This window comes from Budorcas taxicolor, chromosome 5 (genome assembly GCF_023091745.1).
Source record: "Budorcas taxicolor isolate Tak-1 chromosome 5, Takin1.1, whole genome shotgun sequence".
In the NCBI taxonomy this organism is placed as follows: domain Eukaryota; kingdom Metazoa; phylum Chordata; class Mammalia; order Artiodactyla; family Bovidae; genus Budorcas; species Budorcas taxicolor.
Window position 1 is genome coordinate 139,575,311 of NC_068914.1, and position 22,628 is coordinate 139,597,938.

At 46.2% G+C, this 22,628-nt stretch overlaps 1 protein-coding gene across 1 annotated transcript in view; it reads left to right on the forward strand.

The window, feature by feature from the left end:
* The first annotated feature begins 886 nt into the window (after positions 1-886).
* The window catches only part of GRIN2B (glutamate ionotropic receptor NMDA type subunit 2B), a 356,416-nt gene continuing 334,674 nt past the window's right edge, over positions 887-22,628 (forward strand). The window contains exon 1 of the mRNA XM_052640245.1: positions 887-1,297. Coding sequence (XP_052496205.1) covers positions 887-1,297 — 411 coding nt within the window. The remainder of the gene's footprint in view (positions 1,298-22,628) is intronic.

Genomic DNA, 22,628 nt, shown 5'->3' on the forward strand with positions numbered 1-22,628 from the left:
GGGAATAAAACTATCCTCATAGTAACTGATGATGTAAGAGGCAGTGTGATGTAAACCGGCCTGAAAGCTGGAAGATCTGGGTGCATGTTCATTTCATTTAATTGGCTCACGATCTCGTACTTCTTAGGCTTTGCTTCAACATCCATAAAATGGTGATAATAATGTTTTTCTTATTTTCCCCCTGCTGGGTTACTGTAAGGATCAAAGGAGATATTTTTAAAAGTACTGCCCATGTATGGGTTGCTTTTGATTTAGTAATAAGAGCCAGATGGATTGCTGAAGAATCTGCAGGCTCTTTTCCTCTTTGAGGTGAATACGAAGTCCAGGTAGCAAGAATGGGGGCTTCAGTGTTTGTAGCTTCCTATATCTGACTGCTCCAGGTCATGTTTTGTTGGTAGCCTCTGCTGAGCCCATTTTGCTGCTCATTTTGCCTGGCCTTTGCCATCCTTTGGCCTCAGGAGCCATTAAAGGATGGGTTGTGACTGGGGTACCAGGGATCTCACAGCAACAGTTAGACCCCTTTTTGGAGAATCCTGTGTTGGTCTACTTGGCGTGACTGCCTGGGCCACTTGCATCCTCTTTCCATGGCTTGTCCCTGCCTGTCTGCTGATGATGGCTAAAGCAATAACATCTCTTACTGTCTTGCTCAAGGATTTCTGATGCTTTGGGAAAGTTGTGTTTTTGTTTGTTTTTTTTTTTTCCCCTCTTACTCTACTGCTCAAACACAAGAGATAAGAAACCAAACTAGAAGATAAAAGTTGGGTTTGAAGATCAGGAAAAGGAGATAAGTTCCTTGACTTGGAGTATCCAGCCTCTCCCCAGACAGTGTGGGTTGTAGTTTAACCTGTGTGTGTGTGTATGTTTCCAGGGAGTCGACGAGTTGAAGATGAAGCCCAGAGCGGAGTGCTGTTCCCCCAAGTTCTGGTTGGTGCTGGCTGTCCTGGCCGTGTCCGGCAGCAGAGCTCGTTCTCAGAAGAGCCCGCCCAGCATAGGCATTGCTGTCATCCTCGTGGGTACTTCAGACGAGGTGGCCATCAAGGACGCCCACGAGAAAGATGATTTCCACCATCTCTCTGTGGTGCCCCGCGTGGAGCTGGTGGCCATGAACGAGACGGACCCAAAGAGCATCATAACCCGCATCTGTGATCTCATGTCTGACCGGAAGATCCAGGGGGTGGTGTTTGCTGATGACACAGACCAGGAAGCCATTGCCCAGATCCTTGACTTCATTTCAGCCCAGACTCTCACCCCCATCCTGGGCATCCACGGGGGCTCCTCGATGATAATGGCGGACAAGGTAAAAGTGGGTCGCGGTGAGAAGAGCCTGAGGGCTGTATGTGAGAACTAAATGATCCATTTGTTTACATGCCAAATCTGGTTATGAAAGATGGAGGGGAACCAGATTGCACTGGGTGAGGGGACAGTCCAGGAGCTAGTCTAACTGTTTGGAGATTAAAGTGGGGGCAAGGTGCTTGTGTCTAGAAGCTCCTTTTGTTTTGAACGGGTTGTGTGTCCATTCGTTTGTAAATGAATTTACCGAAATGGCTAAGAGATGTTGAGGCTGGTAGCTCGGTGATAAATTTTTTTCAAATACATGAATGAATAGCTCCTTCCAAACTCTGTTCTTCCTTGATAATATCCTTTCTCTCCCCATACCAATTTCTGGAATCTAAAAAGCAGAATCCCTTGAGGCAGATAGTTTATCTCCTTGGAGATACAGATGTCCTCGAGAAGTACTTCTTGCTAAGGTGTCGAGGCTCAACACGAATCAGTCTGCACATATGAATGGATTTTAATCCATAGAACCAGTCATAGCTGTGTTTTTCCCCAGGCTGAGCTTTGAAAGGTGGTGGTTCTTAACCTTGACCGCACATTGGAATTTCCTAAGAGCTTTCTGCACAACCAGTGCCTGAGTCCTACCCCTAGAGGTTCTGGGGCACAGTCTGGGCTTCAGGATTTTTAAAAGCTCCCCAGATCATTCTAGTGTGCAGTTAAGGCTGAGAACCACTGCTGCAAGGCCACAAATAAATCATAGTCTCTGCTGCATTAATATTAGATTGTCACATGACAAAATAATTATCCTGTGACACTGATACTTACCCTCTAACTGCAGGAAAAGTGTTTTGTCTGTAGTTATGTTTTGTTTTTACATTTTTTGCTTAGTTATTTTTCCTTGCTTTATACAATGGTTACTGCTTATTGCTTAAGTACGGTTATTTTCACATACATATTGTCTTTGCAGTCATTCATATCATAGCATATCATCTTAGAATGATTCATTTCACAGATGCAGTATTTGTTTTGTATCACTTTGGGTTTCTTAGAGTGTTTCTACTTTTGCATTGTCATCTTAAACTTCTTAATGTCATTTTCAAAACTGCCTTCAGTTTTGTACTTAAAAGACATGTTGTGGGGTTAATGATGTTTGCAAACAACTCAAAACCTAGCACGGACACTGTAAGCCTGCAACTTGGCAAGTAGAGAACCATCAGGGTGCAGGGCTTAACACAGTGAAATAACCTTGCATGATCCCTATCGCCATCTGTTGGCAGCAGGCGGAGAGGACTCACGTCTGTTTAGGAGCTTCCTTTATTCAGTCTAGGAAAGGTCAAGTGGAAAGTACTAAGTGGAGGAACTTCAGTACCATATGAGAAAGATGTTGTCCCATTCACATGGATAAAGGCACGGGTAAGGATGTTAGAAAAATGTTGCCACTAAGAGCCCATGTAAAGGGAAGTGGGATAAACTTGAACAGAATGGAAGTTATAGACTGACTATAGCAGAAAGTTGCTTCCCTGATAGCTCAGTTGGTAAAGAATCCGCCTGCAATGCAGGAGACCCCAGTTGGATTCTTGGGTTGGGAAGATCCCCTGGAGAAGGGATAGGCTACCCACTCCAGTATTCTTGGGCTTCCGTTGTGGCTCAACTGGTAAAGAATCTGGCTGTGATGCGGGGGACCTGCGTTCAGTGTCTGGGTTGGGAAGATCTCCTGGAGAAGGGAAGGGCTACCTAGTCCAGCGTTCTGGCCTGGAGAATTCCATGGGCTGTATAGACCATGGAGTTGCAAAGAGGCAAACATGACTAAGTGACTTTAACATAGCAAAAACTTCCCTGGTAGCTCATCTGGTAAAGAATCCATGCAGGAGACCTGGGTTCGATTCCTGAGGTGGGAAGATCCCCTGGAGAAGGGAATGGCAACCCATGCCAGTACTCTTGCTTGGAGAATCCCATGGACAGTGGAGCCTGGTGGGCTCAGAGAGTTGGACGCAACTGAGTGACTAACACTATACTATACTAGAGCAAGAACTAGGGCTTCCCAGATGGCACTGGTGGTGAAGAATCTGCCTGCCGAGCAGGAGACATAAGAGCCGTGGGTTCAGTCCCTGGGTTGGGAAGGTGCCCTGGATGAGGGCATGGCAATCCACTCTAGTATTCTTGCTTGGAGAATCCCATGGACAGAGGAGCCTGGTGAGCTATGGTCCATAGGGTTGCAAAGAGTTGGATACAACTGGAGTGACTTAGTCACACATAAGCACACATAGCCAAACTTACTGAGGTTTTTACTTTAGGAAGATTTTTTTGGTCCTTGGTAGATTATATTTTAGCAGTGGTATTTTTGAGGGCACAGTATGCATGGAAAGAATGCCAAGATGGATGAGACAAATTTTTGAGTGATAAATAAGTGCAAAGTTACTGCGAGAGCAAGACAGGTGGAAATGATTGATTGATTTAGCATCTGCGGGCTTTTGTGCAACCTATGTTGTTTCAGGTTCAGCCTTCCCCAGTATAAAAGGTTGTTGGCTAAACTGGTTGATTGTGTCTCTTTTTTGCAGTTATTTGTTACGTCTCTTAGAAATGCATAATAATAACAGTGTAATAATTTGAGGAATGATGCAGTGGTGTGGAGAGACTGGCCTCTTTTGTTCATTGATGTATCCGAGGTGCTTTGAGTGTCTACCATGTGCTGGGCACATATTGCTTTGCCTGCATTATCTTATTTAACACTCTCAACAGCCCAGTGAGCTAAAGTAGTATTATTCATTTCCATTTAGCAGATGAGAAAACAGGCTCAGAAAGGTTGAATAACCTCCCAAATGATGCTGCTAGTAAGTGACATCCGGAACTTTAACATTGGTGGCTGGCTCCATAGGCCATGTGCTTGATGAGCTTTCAAGAGAATGGAGAGGCTGGTTAAGGTCTCACATACCATGATATTCTTTACTTCTTCCTCTGTTACCTAGTGGTGGGAGATGTCATCTCATGACAGGGGATCCATTGCTTGATTCATTGTGGCAATATTGGAGTCTGACTAGAGGAGAGGATTAATGAGATATGAAATACTGGAAGCTTGCTGCTACTGCTGCTACTAAGTCGCGTCAGTCGTGTCCAACTGTGTGTGACCCCATAGACGTCAGCCCACTAGGCTCCCCATCCCTGGGATTCTCCAGGCAAGAACACTGGAGTGGGTTACCATTTCCTTTTCCAATGCATGAAAGTGAAAATGAAAGTGAGGTTGCTCAGTCGTGTCCGACTCTTCGCGACCCCATAGACAGCAGCCCACCAGGCTCCTCCATCCATGGGATTTTCCAGGCAAGAGTACTGGAGTGGGGTGCCATTGAGTAGCATAATTCTGTAGGGGGCCCATTGGCTACCAGCTCCAGGGGTAAAAACACAAGATGGAAGCCAGTGAGGAGGCCTCTTCTGGGTCATTGTAATGAGAATTCCCCTCTGATCTCACCCCCTATACCCTCCCCTCACACCACAGTCACACCTCCAAATCCCATCTTATCTTTTTCTCTCTCCATCAAAAAAAGGAGGTAGGTGATGATTTTTAGGCTGCTGCTGCTGCTGCTAAGTCACTTTAGTAGTGTCCGACTTTGTGCGACCCCATAGACAGCAGCCTACCAGGCTCCTCTATCCCTGGGATGCTCCAGGCAAGAACACTGGAGTGGGTTGCCATTTCCTTCTTCAATGCATGCATGCATGCTAAGTCGCTTCAGTCGTGTCCAACTCTGTGCAACCCTATGGACAGCAGCCCACCAGGCTCCTCTATCCACGGAATTCTCTAGGCAAGAATACTGGAGTGGGTTGCCATTTCCTTCTCTATATTTTTATGCACTTCCCTCAAAACAGCCTACATAATATCTAACTGACTTTGGACCTGAAAAGAAGTTTCTGAAAGGCAGATAGAAAGAAGAAAAAGGAGAAAGAAGCAAGCAGGAAGTCCTGGTGCCACAGAAGTGGGAGGGTTGAAGGTTCAGTCCCGGGGGTGAGAAGCCCTGATGGGCAGGGGGCGACTGCAGCGGCAGGCATAGGGAGGGGCCCAGGGACCACCGGGACCCCAAGGGCAGCAACACCGAGACTGTGGGCAGCTGGGAAAGAGGGACATTCACAGGCTGAAGAGGTTGAGTGGAAGGCAAATGGAAAGAGGCCCCCAGATCTCCAAGAAATAAGCTTTGGGGACAAGTTTCAAAAATAAAATAACTTCACATTCTGAGGCCAACCTTTTTTTCTTTTTTGGATAGAAGTGTATTTTTGGTACCATGACCATATTTTACCAACATAGAATGGAGACATGGAGTTTGACAACACTGAATCAACTATGGGGGCAATAGGGCAACGCATTTGAAAGTGGAACGAATGCAGAAAAATCCAAGAAATACAGCTTTACTGCATGTAAGGAGTAGTCTTGAAGGTGCAATTGCCACCTGAAGGATGGTGACTAAGCCTTCTCTTTTGCTTTCTTCTTCTAAGAGATAGGAAATTGCCACTGTTTTGACTCGGTTTTTAGTTTGTTTGAAATACAGCTCACTTATTACGTGTCTTTGTGGAAGATTGCTTTACAAGGATGAAATTCCCGATGCAGGGAGTCTGTGACGGAAGGTAGCACATGGAGTTATAAAGACTTTTTGGCACAAGTAGGGAGACGTGAGCTCAGCATCTGGTCAGCTCACTTTTTTGCATATGCTAATTAATCACAAATATTAATTAGTGCTGTACTTTCCCTTTGAGGAAATGCTCTTGTATCACGGCAGAAAAAGGCATGGAAGCTGGTGGAGCAGCGGTCTTTTAAGCTCAGAATTCAGAGTCAGAGCAGTTTTAATAATCACTTGCTAGGTGTGAGGATCTGGCCAACTCACCAACCACTTACTCTAAGCCTTGGTTTTCTTGTCTGTATCATGGGGATTATAATGTATTCTATTACAGAGTTGTTGAAGATTAAATGAGGTCATACAGAGCAGGTGATTCACTAAGTGTCCAGCAAAGCATTCAGTAGGCTAAGCTGAAGGGCGTATGGAGCAGAAGAAAGGGAGATGGCTTCATGATACAGGAGGAGAATTGATTAGAATCATAGCCAATTATATAGAACTGCAGACCAACCAAGGAGGCAGCTCAGGTGAAAACCTGGGAATGGGCTCTGAGATGTGGTGGGAGCTTCAGTCTCACCCCACCAGGGAGGCCGAGACTCATCCGTGATGTAGCCCCTACAGGGCCAGCCAAAAAGGGGCACGTTCATTTAAGGGAAAACTCTAACAAGGAAAGAACTGCTAGGCGCTTGTTGCAAGAGACTGTTTAGAATAGTAGCAGAACCCATTTAAAAATGTATGAGGTGATTTTTGGCAGTTCCCCACCTGAGAATAAAGTGTAGATTTTATTTTGCCTTTGTTATAATTGCTTTTATTCTCCCTGAGATGCTGGATTTAGGATGCCCGTCTGAATCCAAATAATGAACTGAAACTAGACATAAACTTTCATTTCTTTCCAGGAGGTTTCTCTGCTGATTTGCTGAACTCTTGCTTGGGTTTTCAGATTTTAGCTCAGATAGGTTAAGTAACTAGTCCAAGATATCACAGCTGATGAGCAATGGGACTGGGATTCAGATCCCAGAAGTACCTATTATGAAGCCTGTGCTTTCTATTTATACAATTCGGCCCAACAAAGCTCGGCACTAAGAATTGTAAGTCGTGAGTTGTTTCAGTCTCCACTCTTACGAGCTGTGGGAATTGAGACAAACAAATTGCTTTAGCTTTATGATACTCATGGATACTCCATGATACTTCTGTTTTATAAGATTTAAATTTTGTTTTCTGCCCTGCGCACTTTACAACATTTTGAAGATAAAATGAAATAAAATAGTTGGAAAAGTGCTGGGCAAATAGATACTTTAGGTGAAGGAATTAAAAAGTGGCAATAGGGAATGACAGTCATTGACAGCTACTTTGTCACTATCATTAGGACCAATGAAAGAGCTTGGGAGGGTTGTAGGAAGGAACCCAGAAAGAGAGACTTGCAGTAGGATCAGGCCAAAGAATAGAAGATCCAGGCTCTAATGCTGCAAGAATGGAAGAGAGCCGGTGTGCCGCTGAGTAAAGGATCAGGGTCTGAAAATAGATGCATTGATCAGATACAGAACAGTAACTAAGATGTGTGTCATGCTCCATACCTTGCTCCTCCCTGAAGGACAGGTGAAAATATTCTTACTCTGGCATCTGTTGCTCTGATTCCTTCATTTCTACACTTCTTGGCTGAGAATTCATACTTTGACTAGCATTCTAATTTTCTGGGTAGAGAGCCACGCTTTGGAATCCACCTGGGCTGAGGAAGATAGCCCGTATTCTCCTTCGTCCCCATCTCCTCCTCTCACTGTCTCTGTGCTCCTTCCTCCTCCCCCTGCCTAATGGAAATAGGCTTGGAGGGGGTTGAGCCAGCGGTGGTGTGTGACCCTGTAAATCAGTGGTCCCCAAACTTTTTGGCACCAGGGACAATCTTCCATGGAATCAGGGGTGGGGGGATGGTTTAAGGAGGATTCAAGTGGACTCCTTTACTGTGCACCTTATTTCTATTACTATTACAGCAGCTGCACCTTAGATCATCAGGCGTTAGATCCCAGAAGGTTGGAGACCCCTGCTGTAAATAGTCTTCCCGCTTCCATCTGCTCTTGTAGGTTTCCATCTCCAACAGAATCTTGAAACCAAGATGGCCAGGCTGTTCATAGCCCGCTTTATGCTTCTTCCCTATGTTTCAGTGACTTGGAGGTTTTACCGTGCTTCTTAGTTGTTTGTGATACGGTATTTCTTGGGACAGCATTTGGTATTTCTTGCTCTTTCTTCAAGAGCAAATGGTGGTGTTAGAACACTCTTGGGGGATGAGCAGAATTAAGACATAGAGGTGGGAGGGATAAGACTGTAACGAAGCTGATATCATCAGATGCCAACTTTGTGCCAGGCATGGTGTTAATGAGTATGTTAAATCTTAAGCAGTCCTATGAAATATGTATTATTATTTCATTTGACAGGGGAAAGAAATCAGAGAGAGTTTATGTATTGTGGCCAAAGTCACATAGCTAGAAAACTTGGGGGTCTGGAAGTTTTAACTTTTTTGATTGACTTTAAAACTCCCAGTCCACACACTGAGGAAGTCAGGGCTCATTTCTGGGGTTCTCTTGACATTTTGATCATGGAAATGAGGAGGCTGCTCTAGCTCTAGGTATCCCACTCATACCCAAAATCAGGGACAGGCAGAGGTGGCTATTAAATCAGGAAAGTCTTCCCCATATCCTGGATCTCACGACCCCGTATCTTATCACATGGCCACCCCGTGGGGGTTGCAGGCTCACTGATAGAGTGGCAAGGGGGCAAGTGTTGGGACCAGCTTTGAGGTTCATCAGCAGTATCTCTCAAAGGAAGTTAAGTGATCACCTGGGAATACAACCAGTATCTGTGTAACTCTAAGGCTCAGCATCTCTCATCTGTCATTTCTCCTCCTTCATACCAAACTACTTTTGTGCCATTGGTCTAGGCATGTGTCCTCCAGAACTAGGGCCTTGGCTTGTCAGTTATGTCCCTTTTCCTTTTAATTATCCACTTCTTCCTCCTTGCTGGAATCTGCCCTCTAGCTTAGTGGTGTGCGTGCTCCTGGTATCAGTGCTTAGAACCCAGAGGCCAGGCATGTTGTGTCCTGCAGTACATAGGATAGTACCACCAGTCAAGAATAGTCTTGCCCAAAATGTCAATTTTGCCCTCATTGAACCTGTTCAGATCACTCTCATATCAATAAATAAACAAACCTGCTTTCCTTGACGCCAGGTTTTCCTCCCTTGCTGTTTCTTTTCATAGTTAAATTCCTTAAATGCTCATTTGAAATTGCCCTTTTCACGTCCTCATCTTTCCCTTTATCCAAGATGCCCAATCCAAATGGGCTTTTCAGGTCATTGGTGACCTTCTATGGCACTGAACACCGTTGACCCTTTTAGTGCTGTTACAAATGTGATGACAAGAGTCGTGAGATTTGTCACAGGTTTGGTGACAGCAGGAATGAGGCTGAGTGGGATTGAAACATGGTTAGGTCACAGAAGGGGACATGTCTGGGAAGCAGCTGGATTTGGGACTGGAGGTTAAAGAGAGTGATTTGGGCTGGAAATTAAGAGATGAGCCTTGTTAGCAAGGAGAGGATCGTTGGGAGTAGGAGGGTGAAGGAGAGGCTCAGAACCAACAAGGGGACTAAGAGGGAAGTGTGTCCAGAATAGAACCCCCATCTGAGGGACGGCCAGAGGAGGGGGAGATGGGAGAGAGCTAAAAAAACTTCTTTAAGATAAGAACATGAACAAGGGGAAAGAGAGGCTTCTATATAAAGCAGCAGGGAGCAACTGACCAATCTGGAAATTGACCGGGCCCTCACCTCCCCTTAGGACAGTTCTGCCTGCAAACAGTAAAGAAGCCTTACTTTCGGTTACTAGGGAGGGAAGGATGAGGGGAAGGGATAGTTAGGGAGTTTGGGATCGACACGTATATGCTGCTTTTTAAAATGGATAGCCAATAATGTCCTACCGTATAGCACAGGGAACTCTGCTCAATCTGTGGCACCCTGGATGGGAGGGGAGTTTGGGGGGAGAATGTGTGTGTGCTTAGCTGTGTCCGACTCTCTGTGGCCCCGTGGACTATAGCCCACCTGGCTCCTCTATCTGTGGAATTTTCCAGGCAAGAATGCTAGAGTGGGTTGCCATTTCCTCCTCCAGGGGATATTCCCAACTCAGGGATTGAACCCGAGTCTCTTGCATCTCCTGCATTGACCAGCAGATTCTTCACTGCTAGTGCCAAGACACTCAGCATTTGAGAGGAGAATGGATACGTGTATATGTACGGCCGAGTCCCTCTGCTGTCCACCTGAAACTGTCACAGCATTGTTGACCGACTATCCTCCGACATAAAATACAAAGTTAAAATAAATAAATAAAGCCTTGTTGTGGGTCCCCTGCCCTCTGAGCACTCCTGCCCTCTGTGCCTCTCACCACACGGCAGATTACCTGTGTGATTCTTTAGGAACTCAAATCCAGCTGTGACACACTTTCATTTAAAACTTTCCCCTGGCTTTGCACAGCTGAGACTAGGACACCTTCTGGGATGTGGTCCCAGGCCACTCCTCCAGGATTTCCTCTTCACCTCCTGGCCCTCCCATGTCATGAAGACACACTGAGTTAGTCACCGCTCCTTGGACTGGTCCTTGATGGTTTACAGCTCTGGCTTGGGGCCTCCTCTTCTCCTGTCCGCCCTGAAGAACCTACTCACTTTCCAAGAGAAATCATGGCACGTCTGTGCACCCTTTTCTGACTCTGATCCTCACAGACTTTCTTATTTCTTCTTTTGATTTTTTGTGTTTCACCTGTGCCCTATTTTAGGGCCTTTATGATAACCCATCTTGTTTCCTTATCTGTCTCATTTGCTGTACAATGGGCCCACTGTGGTGCAGGCCAGGCTTTACTAACTTTTGTGTTCCCAGCATATGCCATAGTGTCTGGTGCATAGCAATAGCCAATTTAGAAGAAAAGCTATGACAAACCTAGACAGCATATTAAAAGCAGAGATACTGCTTTGCCGACAAAGATCTGTAGAATCAAAGCTATGGTTTTTCTAGTAGTCATGTACAGATGTGAGCGTTGGACCATGCAGAAGGCTGAATTCCCAAAGAATTGATGCTTTTAAATTGTGGTGCTGGAGGAGACTCTTGAGAGTCCCTTGGACAGCAGTCCTAAAGGAAATCAACTTTGAATATTCATTGGAAGGACTGATGCTGAAGCTGAAGCTCTAATACTTTGGCCATGTGATGCAAAGAGCTAACTTATTGGCAAAGTTCTGATGCTGGGAAAGATTTAGGGCAGGAGGAGAAGGGGACGACAGAGGATGAGATGGTTAGATAACATCGCTGACTCTCTGTCAGATATGACTTAGTGACTGAATAACAACAGGCAACTGTTATTACATGATTAGCAGTTATAATAATGGATACTCTCTATACACACTCCAGTGGATTGAATGCTGGCCCCCAAGATAGATCTGTGTGCTAACTCCTGGACCCTGTGAATGTGACCTCATTTGAAGAAAGGATCTTTACGGATGGAAATTAGGTTCTTACGATGAGATCATCTTGGATTAGCCAGACAGGCCCTAAGTCTAGTGACATATGTCCTTCTGGGAGATGGAAGACGGGGAGGCGTGGCGTGGAGTCTGGAGTTATTTAGCCACAACCCAAGCAAACCACCGGAAGCTGTAACAGGCCAGGGAAGATCCTCCCTTGGAGCCAATGCTGTATTTAAAATGGATAATCAACAAAGACCTGGTGTAGAGCTCAGGGAATTACTTAGCCTGGCTGGGAGGGGAGTTTGGGTGACAATGGAGGCTGAGGCTCTTCGCTGTGCATCTGAAACTATCACAGCGTTGTTAATTGGCTACACCTCAATACAAAATCGGAGAAGGCAATGGCACCCACTCCAGTACTCTTGCCTGGAAAATCCCATGGGCAGAGGAGCCTGGTAGGCTGCAGTCCATGGGGTCGCAAAGAGTCGGACATGACTGAGCGGCTTCACTTTCACTTTTCACTTCTCTGCATTGGAGAAGGAAATGGCAACCCACTCCAGTGTTCTTGCCTGGCGAGTCCCAGGGATGGGGGAGCCTGGTGGGCTGCCGTCTATGGGGTCGCACAGAGTCAGACACGACTAAAGCGACTTAGCAGCAGCAGCAGCAATACAAAATAAAGAGTTTTTTTTTTTTTAAAAAAGAAGTAACATGATCCCGCTGACACTTGATTTTAGGCTCTGGCCTCTGGAACCGTGAAAAAAATTTTTTCTATTGTTTTAAGCTGCCAAGTGTGTGATGCATCTCTTAGGGCAGCCCTAGGAATCTGGTAACACCAACATCTCAGTGAAGAGGGGCGCCCTGGAGTCTCGTTGCCTGGATGTTTCCTGGTTCCACCATTTACTGTGTGATCCTCGGCAAATAACTTGACTTCTCTGAATCTTGGATTCCTCATCTATAAAATGGTGGTAAATATAGACCCTGTTTCTTAAGGTTATTAGGTAAAGCCATTAAACAGCACTTAGAAAAGTCCTGGTAAATAGCAGGAATTGGTAAGAGTGGGTCTGTGAGAGGTTTTCAGTAAGTCTCCATTGAATACACGAGTGAGTATAGTGATATGAATATAAACGCAGGCCATCCACGACAGAATCGGAGCTCACCGAGCTCCGTGGTGACTGGCTCATACATTCTGGATCCCTGGGACCCGGGGCGGTGCTGAGAGGTGAGGCGATACAGTTAGGCAGCTCTGCCCTGGTGGAACTTCAGGGCAGCGAGGCTCATCTTGAGCACCCTTTTCTGTGCTGCTGTCTCCTTGGGTTTGCTTTTGCTTCTCTGTTCTGTGTGCACTCACATGTGTGTGCACGCGAGCACGTGTGTGTGTTTCCCGCCACGGTTGGTTGCCTGTATCTTTCCTCAGTGCTCAGGACAGAGGATCTCACCTAGGCTGCCCTCCTCATCCAATGTCCTGCTTTCAGATTTTTCTTATTCTCTCCCCTGAAATAAAAATTTTTGCCTCTTTCCCCTTTATGCTCTTTCATTTCATACTTTTCATCATCTTCATCACAATTGTAATGAATCGCCATCATTTTTTATTAGCTGCCTGTCTTGCTCAACTACAGGCTTCATGAGGACAAGGGACTATGTCATTTTCCTTTTTGTATCTGCAGATCCTAACATATAACCTGGTACAGGCTAAGTCCTTAATATACACTTATTTACATGTGTGGCTGTATTCATTATTTCAGTGCAGCAGCTGTCAGTAGCAATTAAAAATATTTTAAACCCAAATGAAAATGGATGCTAGGATTCATCTCTGGTTACTGGCAAGTTACCTTCCTTATCTCTGTCCAGGCTGCTGTCTCTCATCCTTCCATTCTTCACACCTGCCAGATGCCAGCAGTCAATATCTTGGCACTCACATCCACTTAATCTCCATCAGTCATGGCAAGAGGACAGTCTCAGGTCAGGGTGCATTCTGGGGTGGCAGAGCAAAGCTTTTATCATGCAAAGCAGATGGGTGCTGATGATTATCTTGACTTTATTAGCTTCTTTCAAAGGGAGATGCAGAAAGAAACAAACATTTTCAAAAAGTTTTGAAAGATAAACGTATGCAATTCCTGCGACATGCAAATCAGCCAGGTAACACCAAGGAAATTTAATCAGTGCAATTAAGTTTCCAATGGTAGAAGGAAGGGATTTTGAAACTTGCTTTAGCAAACAACAGCCTTTCTTCTTGATTTATTCATTCATTCCAAAAATATTTATTAAGTGTCTGCTGGGTGTCAGGAACTGTTCAAGGTCTTAAAGACATAGTCCATAAGAGAGGTCTTGTCCTCATGGCATATTGAGTGACAATAAACAAACGCATAAATGGAACAGTGTTATTTCAGGCAGTGGTGACTGTTTTCATGAAAATAGCAGAAAGGGATGCTGTAGGCTGTTTTAGGGTTGTCAGGGAAGGTCTCTGAGGAGGTGGCGCTTGAGATTTGTATGAGAAGAACACGAGAATCTGAGTCTTAGCAGAAAGATGGGTATTTTTAATTCATTCTAGAAAGTGTAAGAAGGGAGCAGTGTAACTTGACTTAGCATCTTTTCAGTTGGAAGCAGTAGAGTGCGGTGGACGGGACATATACCCTGGTGCATTTTCAGCCCTGGCTCCATCTTTCAGAAGCTGAGTGACCTCTGCCTTGTTCTGTGACTTCTGTGATCTGTTTCTTCTCACCTCTGTGATGGGGTTAATACACATCAACTTCAAAGAGCTATTATGAAAGAAAAGAAAATAACATTTACAGGTCTCATTACTCTGTTAGGAACACTCCTGGTTTTAATAAATCAATGCTATTTCTGGTATGATTGAATACAAATTCCTCTGGAATTGGACATCATTTACTCTTGATATATGTACCAGTGATGTAGTTTTGTTGTTTTTACAAAATGTGTTTACTAACTTGGGAACACATTAGCTCTGCAATGGAAGAAGTTAGAAACATTGAGATTGGCTTTCCTCTCCCTAAGTAGTTTCCTGTCCTTTTGAGTTCATAGAGTTCCCAGTGGCCAGTGGCCAGTTCCTGGATTTGCATCGACATCATTGCAGCCCAACAGAATTTCCCCCCTTTCCGAATGGGGCTTCTGGCTCTGAGAACAGTGCCACAGGGAACAGAGCGCCCAGGGCAACATTTGGGGGTGAAGGGTGTGGGCACTGAGGGTGGGAGGTAGTGTAATGGCACAGCCAGTGTAGCCTGCCTTGGGCTGAGGATTCCTGGCACAGCCCTAAGACCTCATGGCTGGCCACCATGTGTCCTGGATGCATTCTGTTGCCTTGAGAACATGTGGTCCAGGGTTGTAGAGAGCAGCAGCCTTCAGCCTTTCAGCATCATGTTGCCATGACAACAGACCACTGTAGCCAGACTTCACTGTAGTTTCTCCACCATGCTGTCACCCACCCCTCCCACCTACCCCTGCCAACACCTGCCCCCTCCCCGTCACTCTTATTCCCACCTGCCCTCCGTGTGCATTCTCACACCTTCTGCCTCCAAAGGTCCTCATCTGCACAGTCCTTCCGGTTCCCTCCAACCCCTTTGCCTTTCTTTCTCTTACCATTTCTGAGTTCTCATTGCTCATATGAAAGCAAATATAGTAAATTCTCAGGAAATAAAGCCACATGGCATCATAAGTTGAGAGGGTGATGGGAATGAAGGAGCTAAAAAATCATCAAAGAAAAGAGGGGAAAGGAGCTTGATAGAGTTTTGCAGTTTAGTTGTACAGTCTATGATCTTAAACTGACTTGAACTTAGAAGCAACAGAGAAACTTTAAAATTTTATTGTTATTATTATTTAAAAGTAGAGCATCTCTGATCCCATACTCAAGGATTCTGATTTAATAGGTTTGGAATAAAGCCCACTAATGGCAATTTTCACAAACTTCACCCAAGGGACTGTGAGGCACAGCCAGGTTTGGGTACCACTGAGGAGTAGAACATGGCGTGTTTTTAGGTTGTAAAGTTTTGCGATGGGTTAAGGTCTCTCCATTGAGTTTATTTTTGTGGTCTCCAGTGCAGTGTATTCGTGTGGCTGCTGTGTAACATTTAAGGAGCAGGACGAGGGATTGGAAAAGAATGAGAAGAAGCTAAAGGAAGTGAGAAGAGGAAAGAAAGTTGGAAGGGAGGGAGGAATGTGAAAATTATAAGGTGCGGGGCGGGGGCGGGGACAATCAGCCATCAGACACCAGGCTCCAATGCCCTTGCCCCCGCCTTTCAGCTGGAGTGCAGGCTCTGTCTTGGTCCAGAAGTAATTAACATGCTTTTTGGGATGTGTTTTGATTCTAGATTTTCCCTGGTTATTGAGAGACTGGGGAGGACTAGATCTGGAGTTCCAGAAGAAGTCAGCTTCATTCTCTTTCCCCCTTTGAATAAAACAAATACCTCCTACAATTTAGGGCTACACCTTATATGAGATAGTGCCTGCTTACATTTAGCCAGTTTAACTCTCAAAGGAACCCAGGGATTTAGACAGTAGGATTGTTCTCTTTCTTTACAGATGAAGAAACTGAGGGTCGGAAAGGAAAGTGGCCAGCCATGGTCACGCGCTGGCAGTGGCAGGGTGACAACGAGGACCCTTGTCTGATGAGAGTGACGTTCCGGGACTTCAGTGGGGGGCTGCACTTGCCTGGGGTCACTAGCATGGACTTGGTTTTCCTGAAACATCCAGCTTAGCCTGTGTGAGGTGACTATCCCAGCCGCCCAGAGAGCGACCAGCTGGAGCTTGACCTTTAAAGTTGATTCTTCTTCTAGTCGGTCTTGATTAGGACCTAACTGCTCCAAACAAGATAACAGCTCTGAAGGAGAGAAGAGATTGAGATGAGAGACAAGAAGCAGAACGGGCAATCCAGTGGTTAAGACTTCACCTTCCAGGGGTACGGGTTTGATCCCTGGTTGGGGAGATAAGATCCCACATGCCTCTCAGCCAAAAAGCCAAAACCTAAAACAGAAGCAATATTATAACAAATTCAATAAAGACTTAAAAAAAAAAAAAGGGTTCAAAAGAGGTTTTTTTTTTTTTCTTTTAAGAGAGGTACGGGAGGGTGGACAAAACTGCGGGTTGGTTCCCAGCCTGGGGGTGCCAGGGACTGAAGTCTCCGCTCTCCAGTGTGGACCTGCCCCCCTTCAAGCCCACCCACTTCCAAGTGGATACCCCAGAATATGAGTCCTTGATCATATCAGACTCTTCACTGACGTTTTGGGGGATTGGAAGGATTATGTTTTTCTAGCTAGCTGTGTGTCTGGAGAATGTGAAATCAGATATACATTGGTCTGAGATTCCATCTCAGCAGATGAGAATTTGACAAAGAAGGAGGAATATTTTTGCTTTACTGCCCTGGATGGCTATAGGTCGTGGAGAAAATGGTGTCTTCCTACTTTCTGAATAGTCACAGAAAAATCAGCTGTGACTGTTGCTGTGAGTGTGTTAGTCACTCAGTCCTGTCTTGACTCTTTGCGGCTCCATGGACTGTAGCCCGCCAGGCTCCTCTGACTGCTGTTACTTTGGACCAGTCTCAGAGGGTATCACCTTCCTGGGGGTGGTAATCAGAGGCTGCTTCCTGAGCCCCTTCATGCCGTTTCTCTCTATTTGCTGGGCCTTCGACACCCACACTTTCCCTGTTAGTTTCCCTGATGATCAGAGACTGGTCTGTTTATGGGCAAGGATGGTATGCAGGTGTGCCAAGGGTGTCTGTGTTGGGATGGAGGGACAGAGAGAAGGGTGGATGCAGGCAGCACCCAGGAGAGGCATGGCGTTCTTGAGGTGTGACAGCCATTTCCTGAAGAGGACAGTCCATCCGTCTCCCCGTCCCGTGGTTGGGGCAGCACGGAGCACTCATGGTGCACTCAGTACGTACTTCACTGTGAGGAAAGAGCCTTTGCAGTCGGATGGGAACAGGACTTATGTTCCTGGAAAGGGGCCTACCTCGCAAGGTGGGATGGATGAGTGAGGTGTGTGTCTGCAGTTCTTTTCATCTCTAACATCTGTGAGCCTGTGACTAATTCTCCTCCCCCTGACCCAGACTGGCCGCTTGCCTGGAATCTCTCTCACAGCTCTCCCTCTGCAGCCCCTCTGAGTGGAGATGACAGAGGGTCTCCTACCCTGGATGGATGGTTCTGGAAGGCAGCATTCATACTGAGAGGAGGAAAGGTCTGGATGCCGGGGTTGGAGCCCAGAGACAGGAATTGGGGCAGGATGTGTGAATGCATAATCCTCAAAACCAAATAGGAGAGAAGTGGGATGCATCAGTTGAAGTCGTCACTAGCAGCAGCTCTGGTTGCACTCCTGGGGGCCAAGGAGGGGCACAGGGAAAGCAGCAGGGCCCCACGACTGCTCAGTGAGGTGGGGAAAACAGTGGTGGCCAGAGTCTAGTTCTCATCCTGCCTGCCCCACGATCTTCCCAGACACATCTAACCCGTCTGTATCAGAAGAATCCATAGATTCAGATACTTTTCTCATGAAGCCTTGGTCTTTGATCATTGCTGCCGAGACTAATATTGATGGCTAATTTCCCCAAGGAAAGTAATGTGGCCTTTGGGGTTCTGGAACTTCTGCCATTCATCCCTGGAGTTTCTATGTCCAAGGACAAGTCTCACTGGTCAGTGGAAGGGGACACCTGATAACACCTTGAAGAGTTACTGAGGTCACTTTGGTGCTTTCTGGATACCCGTGTCGTGATTAGGATGGAAACCCGTCTGTTCAGCCGAGGAGGGGCCAGGAGGAGGCACCTCCTCTTCCTTCGCTGTTTTCTATTCGTCTGCCCTTTCATCCAATAGTGAGGCTGCCCCATCATTACCGTAAGGGCTTCTGCTTCTAAGAGTTGCAGATATCTGGAACTGGTTTCCTGTGCACTAGGAGGGGGCAGCAGGGCTTGAATAGGGTTCTTTTTGTGTGTTTTTGTACTTTCAAGTAGCAACCAGGGCCACCTTTGTCTTCCTGACCTCCGTGGTGTGTCCTGAGAAAATGACGCAATTGGAAAATAATGTATTTTAATCTTCTTTTTAAACTCCCTTTTCCCATGCTCCTCTCTCCTCTTTTGACAGCTGCCACCTTGTTTAACCATCCTGTGTCCTTATTCTGCCTCTTGGCTGCCCAGAGGACGCCTAGCTCCCTGCCTCTAGGTCCCTGCTCCGCTCACTGATGGGGCTTCCCCCAAGAAGCATCGTATGATTCCATCTTCTGTCCTCCAAGGAGCGCCACCGCCCACTCCCCCCACCACCCCCCACTCCCCACCCCCACCCCAAGGATGTCCTTCTTGTGGGTCCCTGTTTCATTTCAATCTGGGAGACAATCTAATCAGTTAAGTCCTTGCATGGTTTTAAATAGACAAAAGCAGCTGATGTGTGACCCTTTCCATGGGCATTTACTTATGTTTTAACTCAGAAGGACTTGAACTCATGGAGTTTCAGATACCATATTGGGCCATAGGGGAAATGCATATTTAAAAGGGAAGGTACTTCCCTGACTCCCACAAATCCTGCCATTCGCAGGGAGCCTTGCTTCGGCCAGCATCGGACTAGGCTCCACTAGGGGACTTGGTTGCAAACAGAAACTAAAGGGAAGCCGCTGGAGAAGGGTGTCAGGTAACCCCGACTGGCACAGCACACAGCCTGCCTTGGGGAGCATTTTGGCCAAGAAGCCAAGAGGCATCTCAGCTCACTCTGAAGAGTGGGCGAGAATCCTGTAGAAGAGGAAGCCCAGACTCATCAGTGGACTCTAGTTCTAGATGTTTTAATTTTTCACACCACAGAGAAGGCTCAAATCCTACTGTTTGCACTAAGAACCCGGAGCTGTCCTTGTGCGCCCCTAAGGCTCTGCTCCCCGCCTGTCTGGATCTGGGTCCTTCTTTGCTGCTCTCGCTCTTAGACTCTCGGTTTCTCCTTCTCTCTGTCCCTCCCCCTCCTCTCTGCTCTCTGCTCCCCTCTCGTCTAGGTTCTGGCATGTGTTTCTCTGTCCTTTTCTCCCCTTGTCTTCCCCCTGTATTGCGTGACCCACTCTTCCATGTGACTTATCCTCTGTGTGGTGCACGCAGCCACCTTCATGCTTCATCCTGTCAGCATCCGGGTCCCTCAGTGGCCCACCTTTGGACCTGGCATAGTTAAAAGTTCCCAGGTGGTCTGCTCGTGGCTGTCAAACAGTACTTTTATAGGCTGTGGCAAGTGGGTTCAGTTGGTCAGAACCTGGTATTTAATGAGGCCAACCAAAGATATGTCTCGTCTCTGTAGGACCCACTCTGCGAGCTGCCCCTTTCATATCCACAGCCTTGGTCACAGGGAGGCAGTGGCTGAAGGGCTCTGGTGGAATCCGTGCTGATTTATTGATAAAGGACATCAGTAATAATATTATATATGTCTATTTTTTAAATTATATTTTTACTTTGAGATTATTGTAGATTCGCATTTTACGTTGTTAAAGGTCTGAAAAAGATTTGAGCTCAATGTTATGGACAGAATTCAGGCTCAGACAGCCCTGGACTCAGATTCTGGCTCTCTGTGACCTTAGCCTGGTTGCTTAGCTTCTCTGTGCCTCAGTTTCCTTAGCAGTTGAGGCGAGGGCTGTGATGACAACAAAGCACGCGTGGCCTCCGGCAGCCTCCCTCTGCCTGCACGCCTTCCCCTGTCTCTTCTGTTACTAGGTCTTCAATTATGCTCTTTTCCTCCTTAAGTCCTTTTTTTTTAACCAAAGTCTCTAGAAAGTCTGCTTTTCCTCTCCCCTCCTCTTCTTTTCTGTTCTCCCTGTTTTGTGCTTCTCTTTCCATTTTCCTCTTAGCCTGTCCCTCATCCTAGTTTCTTGCTGTCTCTCCATCAGCCCATCTCTGAATTTTCACTTCCTTTCCAAGGCACGTGTCCTGATCCATTTCCCCCCGTCATTCACTCTTCTAGGCCCTTTGTGGTTTCTGGGAGAACGTACAGCCCTTAATTACTTATAAGCAGGAGAGAATAATTACAGAACTGATTTAATTGCCTTTTCCACGTAGATCCTGGGCTGGATGATGTGGAGTGGAACATGTTAGCTGGCACTTCTTCTGTGAGGGAAAAGGGTTGGTTTGAGTGGCTCTGAGGTGGAGATGCAACTGTAAGGAGTCTATAGGTGGTTCAGCGGTAAAGAATCCATCGGCCAGTGCAGGAGACGTGGCTTCCATCCCTGATCTGAGAAGATCCCATACGCTGTAGCGCAACTGAGCCCGTGCACCACAGCTATTGAGCTTGTGCTCTAGAGCCTGGGAGTGCTAACTATGAGCCCACGTGCTGCAACGACTGAAGCCCCCCAACCCTAGAGCCTGTAATGCACAACAAAAGAAGCCTCCGCAATGAAAAGCCGCTGCACCACCAGAGAGGAGCCCCCACTCAGCACCACCAGAGGAAAGCCTGCACAGCAGTGAAGACCCAGTGCAGACAAAACATAAAAGTCTATAGCAGACTTAATCATGTTGGTCAGAGAACTGAAAAAAAAACATAGGCAGTTATACCCAGCTCGCACTATAAAAGATACGTATCACCAATATCTGAATTTGAGGGGCTAAGTTTTTTTAGAAACCACTTTGAATCATAGAAGCCATGGAGTCGATGGAAGACTTCTGCTCATTTTCTGGGGGGGAAGATTGTATCCTCTTTCAGCTGCTCCATGGGGTTGGATAGAAATCTCACTTAGTGGTAGCTGGGGTTATTGCAGAAAGCCTAGACTGAACTACAGAGTTAGGAGGCCTGGTTCTCAATCTTCCTTCATAACCAACTACAGCTGTTTGACTGGTCATATCCCTTGATCTCTCTTAGTTTTAGTTTTGTTCATCTGCAAAATGGAGGGATGGGGATTCATAACGTGTGGAATGCTTCCCTAAAGGAGAAAATGGCACAGACATTAGAGGAGGAAAACCAAATTTGATCAACCAAGATTTGGGAGGCCTTCATGAAAAGTTCACAGCAATGAGCTACACAGGCCAGGCAGATGATTCATTCTAGAAGTTTCTGATAGGATGTCCAAGAGAAGCAGATGGCAATTACAGGGAAGCCACAAAAAAGAAAAGGAGTCAGGATGAGGAGATAAAAGTAGACAAAGGCAGTGAGGGACAGTGGTAAATATGGACACATGTGGTCAGACTGAGTTTTCCAGCTGCATCCTTGCTGATAGATTTTGAGGTTTGAAATAGAGGTTGCAAAGAGAAGGTTGCAGCTCCCTTCACTCGGTGAAGAAGGGAGAGGGAATTTCTGAACAGAAGCTCTCTGTTTATCTTTACCCCATCCTAGTCCCCACCCTTCTGCAGAAGTCTGGGTGCACATGTTACCGCGCATCCTGTGTGAGAGACCAGTTGGCCTGGAAGCAGTCTCCGAGACTAGAGCACTGCCCTATTTCATGGTAGAGGAAACTGAGGCCAAGGAAGATTAAGTGGCTTGCCTGAGGCCACACTCAGTTGTCTCCTGGAGTTGGCCTGATTTCCAGATTACCAGGTCAGTCTCCGGTAGGACTTTTACATCCACAAATCACTAATCCTGTTTACTAGTTCACGCTCCAGCAGATAATGTGATGTAATGAATTGCAGTCTCTCCTCTTTCCTGGTTAGAGGTGAAGGACAAGGGCAAATTCAAATTAGGATGAGGGGAAAGCTTCTTTTCTTTTTTACCATTTTTGTGCACTGAATGTGGTCTGAGGTAATTGATTACAAGTATTTTTAACAAATCTGTCAGATATTGATAAAAGTAAATATTGAATGAATTTTTGAACTATGGTAAAAGACCTGTAACCCACTCCAGTGTTTTTGCCTGGAGAATCCCCTGGACAGAGGAGCCCAGTGGGCTACAGTCCATGTAGTCGCAGGTCAGACACAACTGAAATAACTTAGCATCCACGCAGGCATGCAAAGTACACTGAAGACCTATATATTGGGGGTTGTATGAATTTATGATAAGGTATTCGGATGGAAAGTAGGTTTAGATAAAGTAAATTCCATCTCGGTGAGACTCGTCAATGATCAAAGAAGCAGGTATCTTCCAAACTACTTACAGGTTGAAGGTGAAGATGAAGTTGCTCAGTTGTGCCCGACTCTTTGCGACCCCGTGGACTGTAGTCTACCAGGCTTCTCCGTCCATGGGATTCTCCAGTCAAGAATACTGGAGTGGGTTACCATTTCCTTCTCCAGGGGATCTTCCTGACCCAGGGATCGAACCCGGGTCTCCCACATTGGAGGCAGACGCTTTAACCTCTGAGCTATCAGGGAAGCCCTGGTGGTAACCTGTAACTTACAGGTTA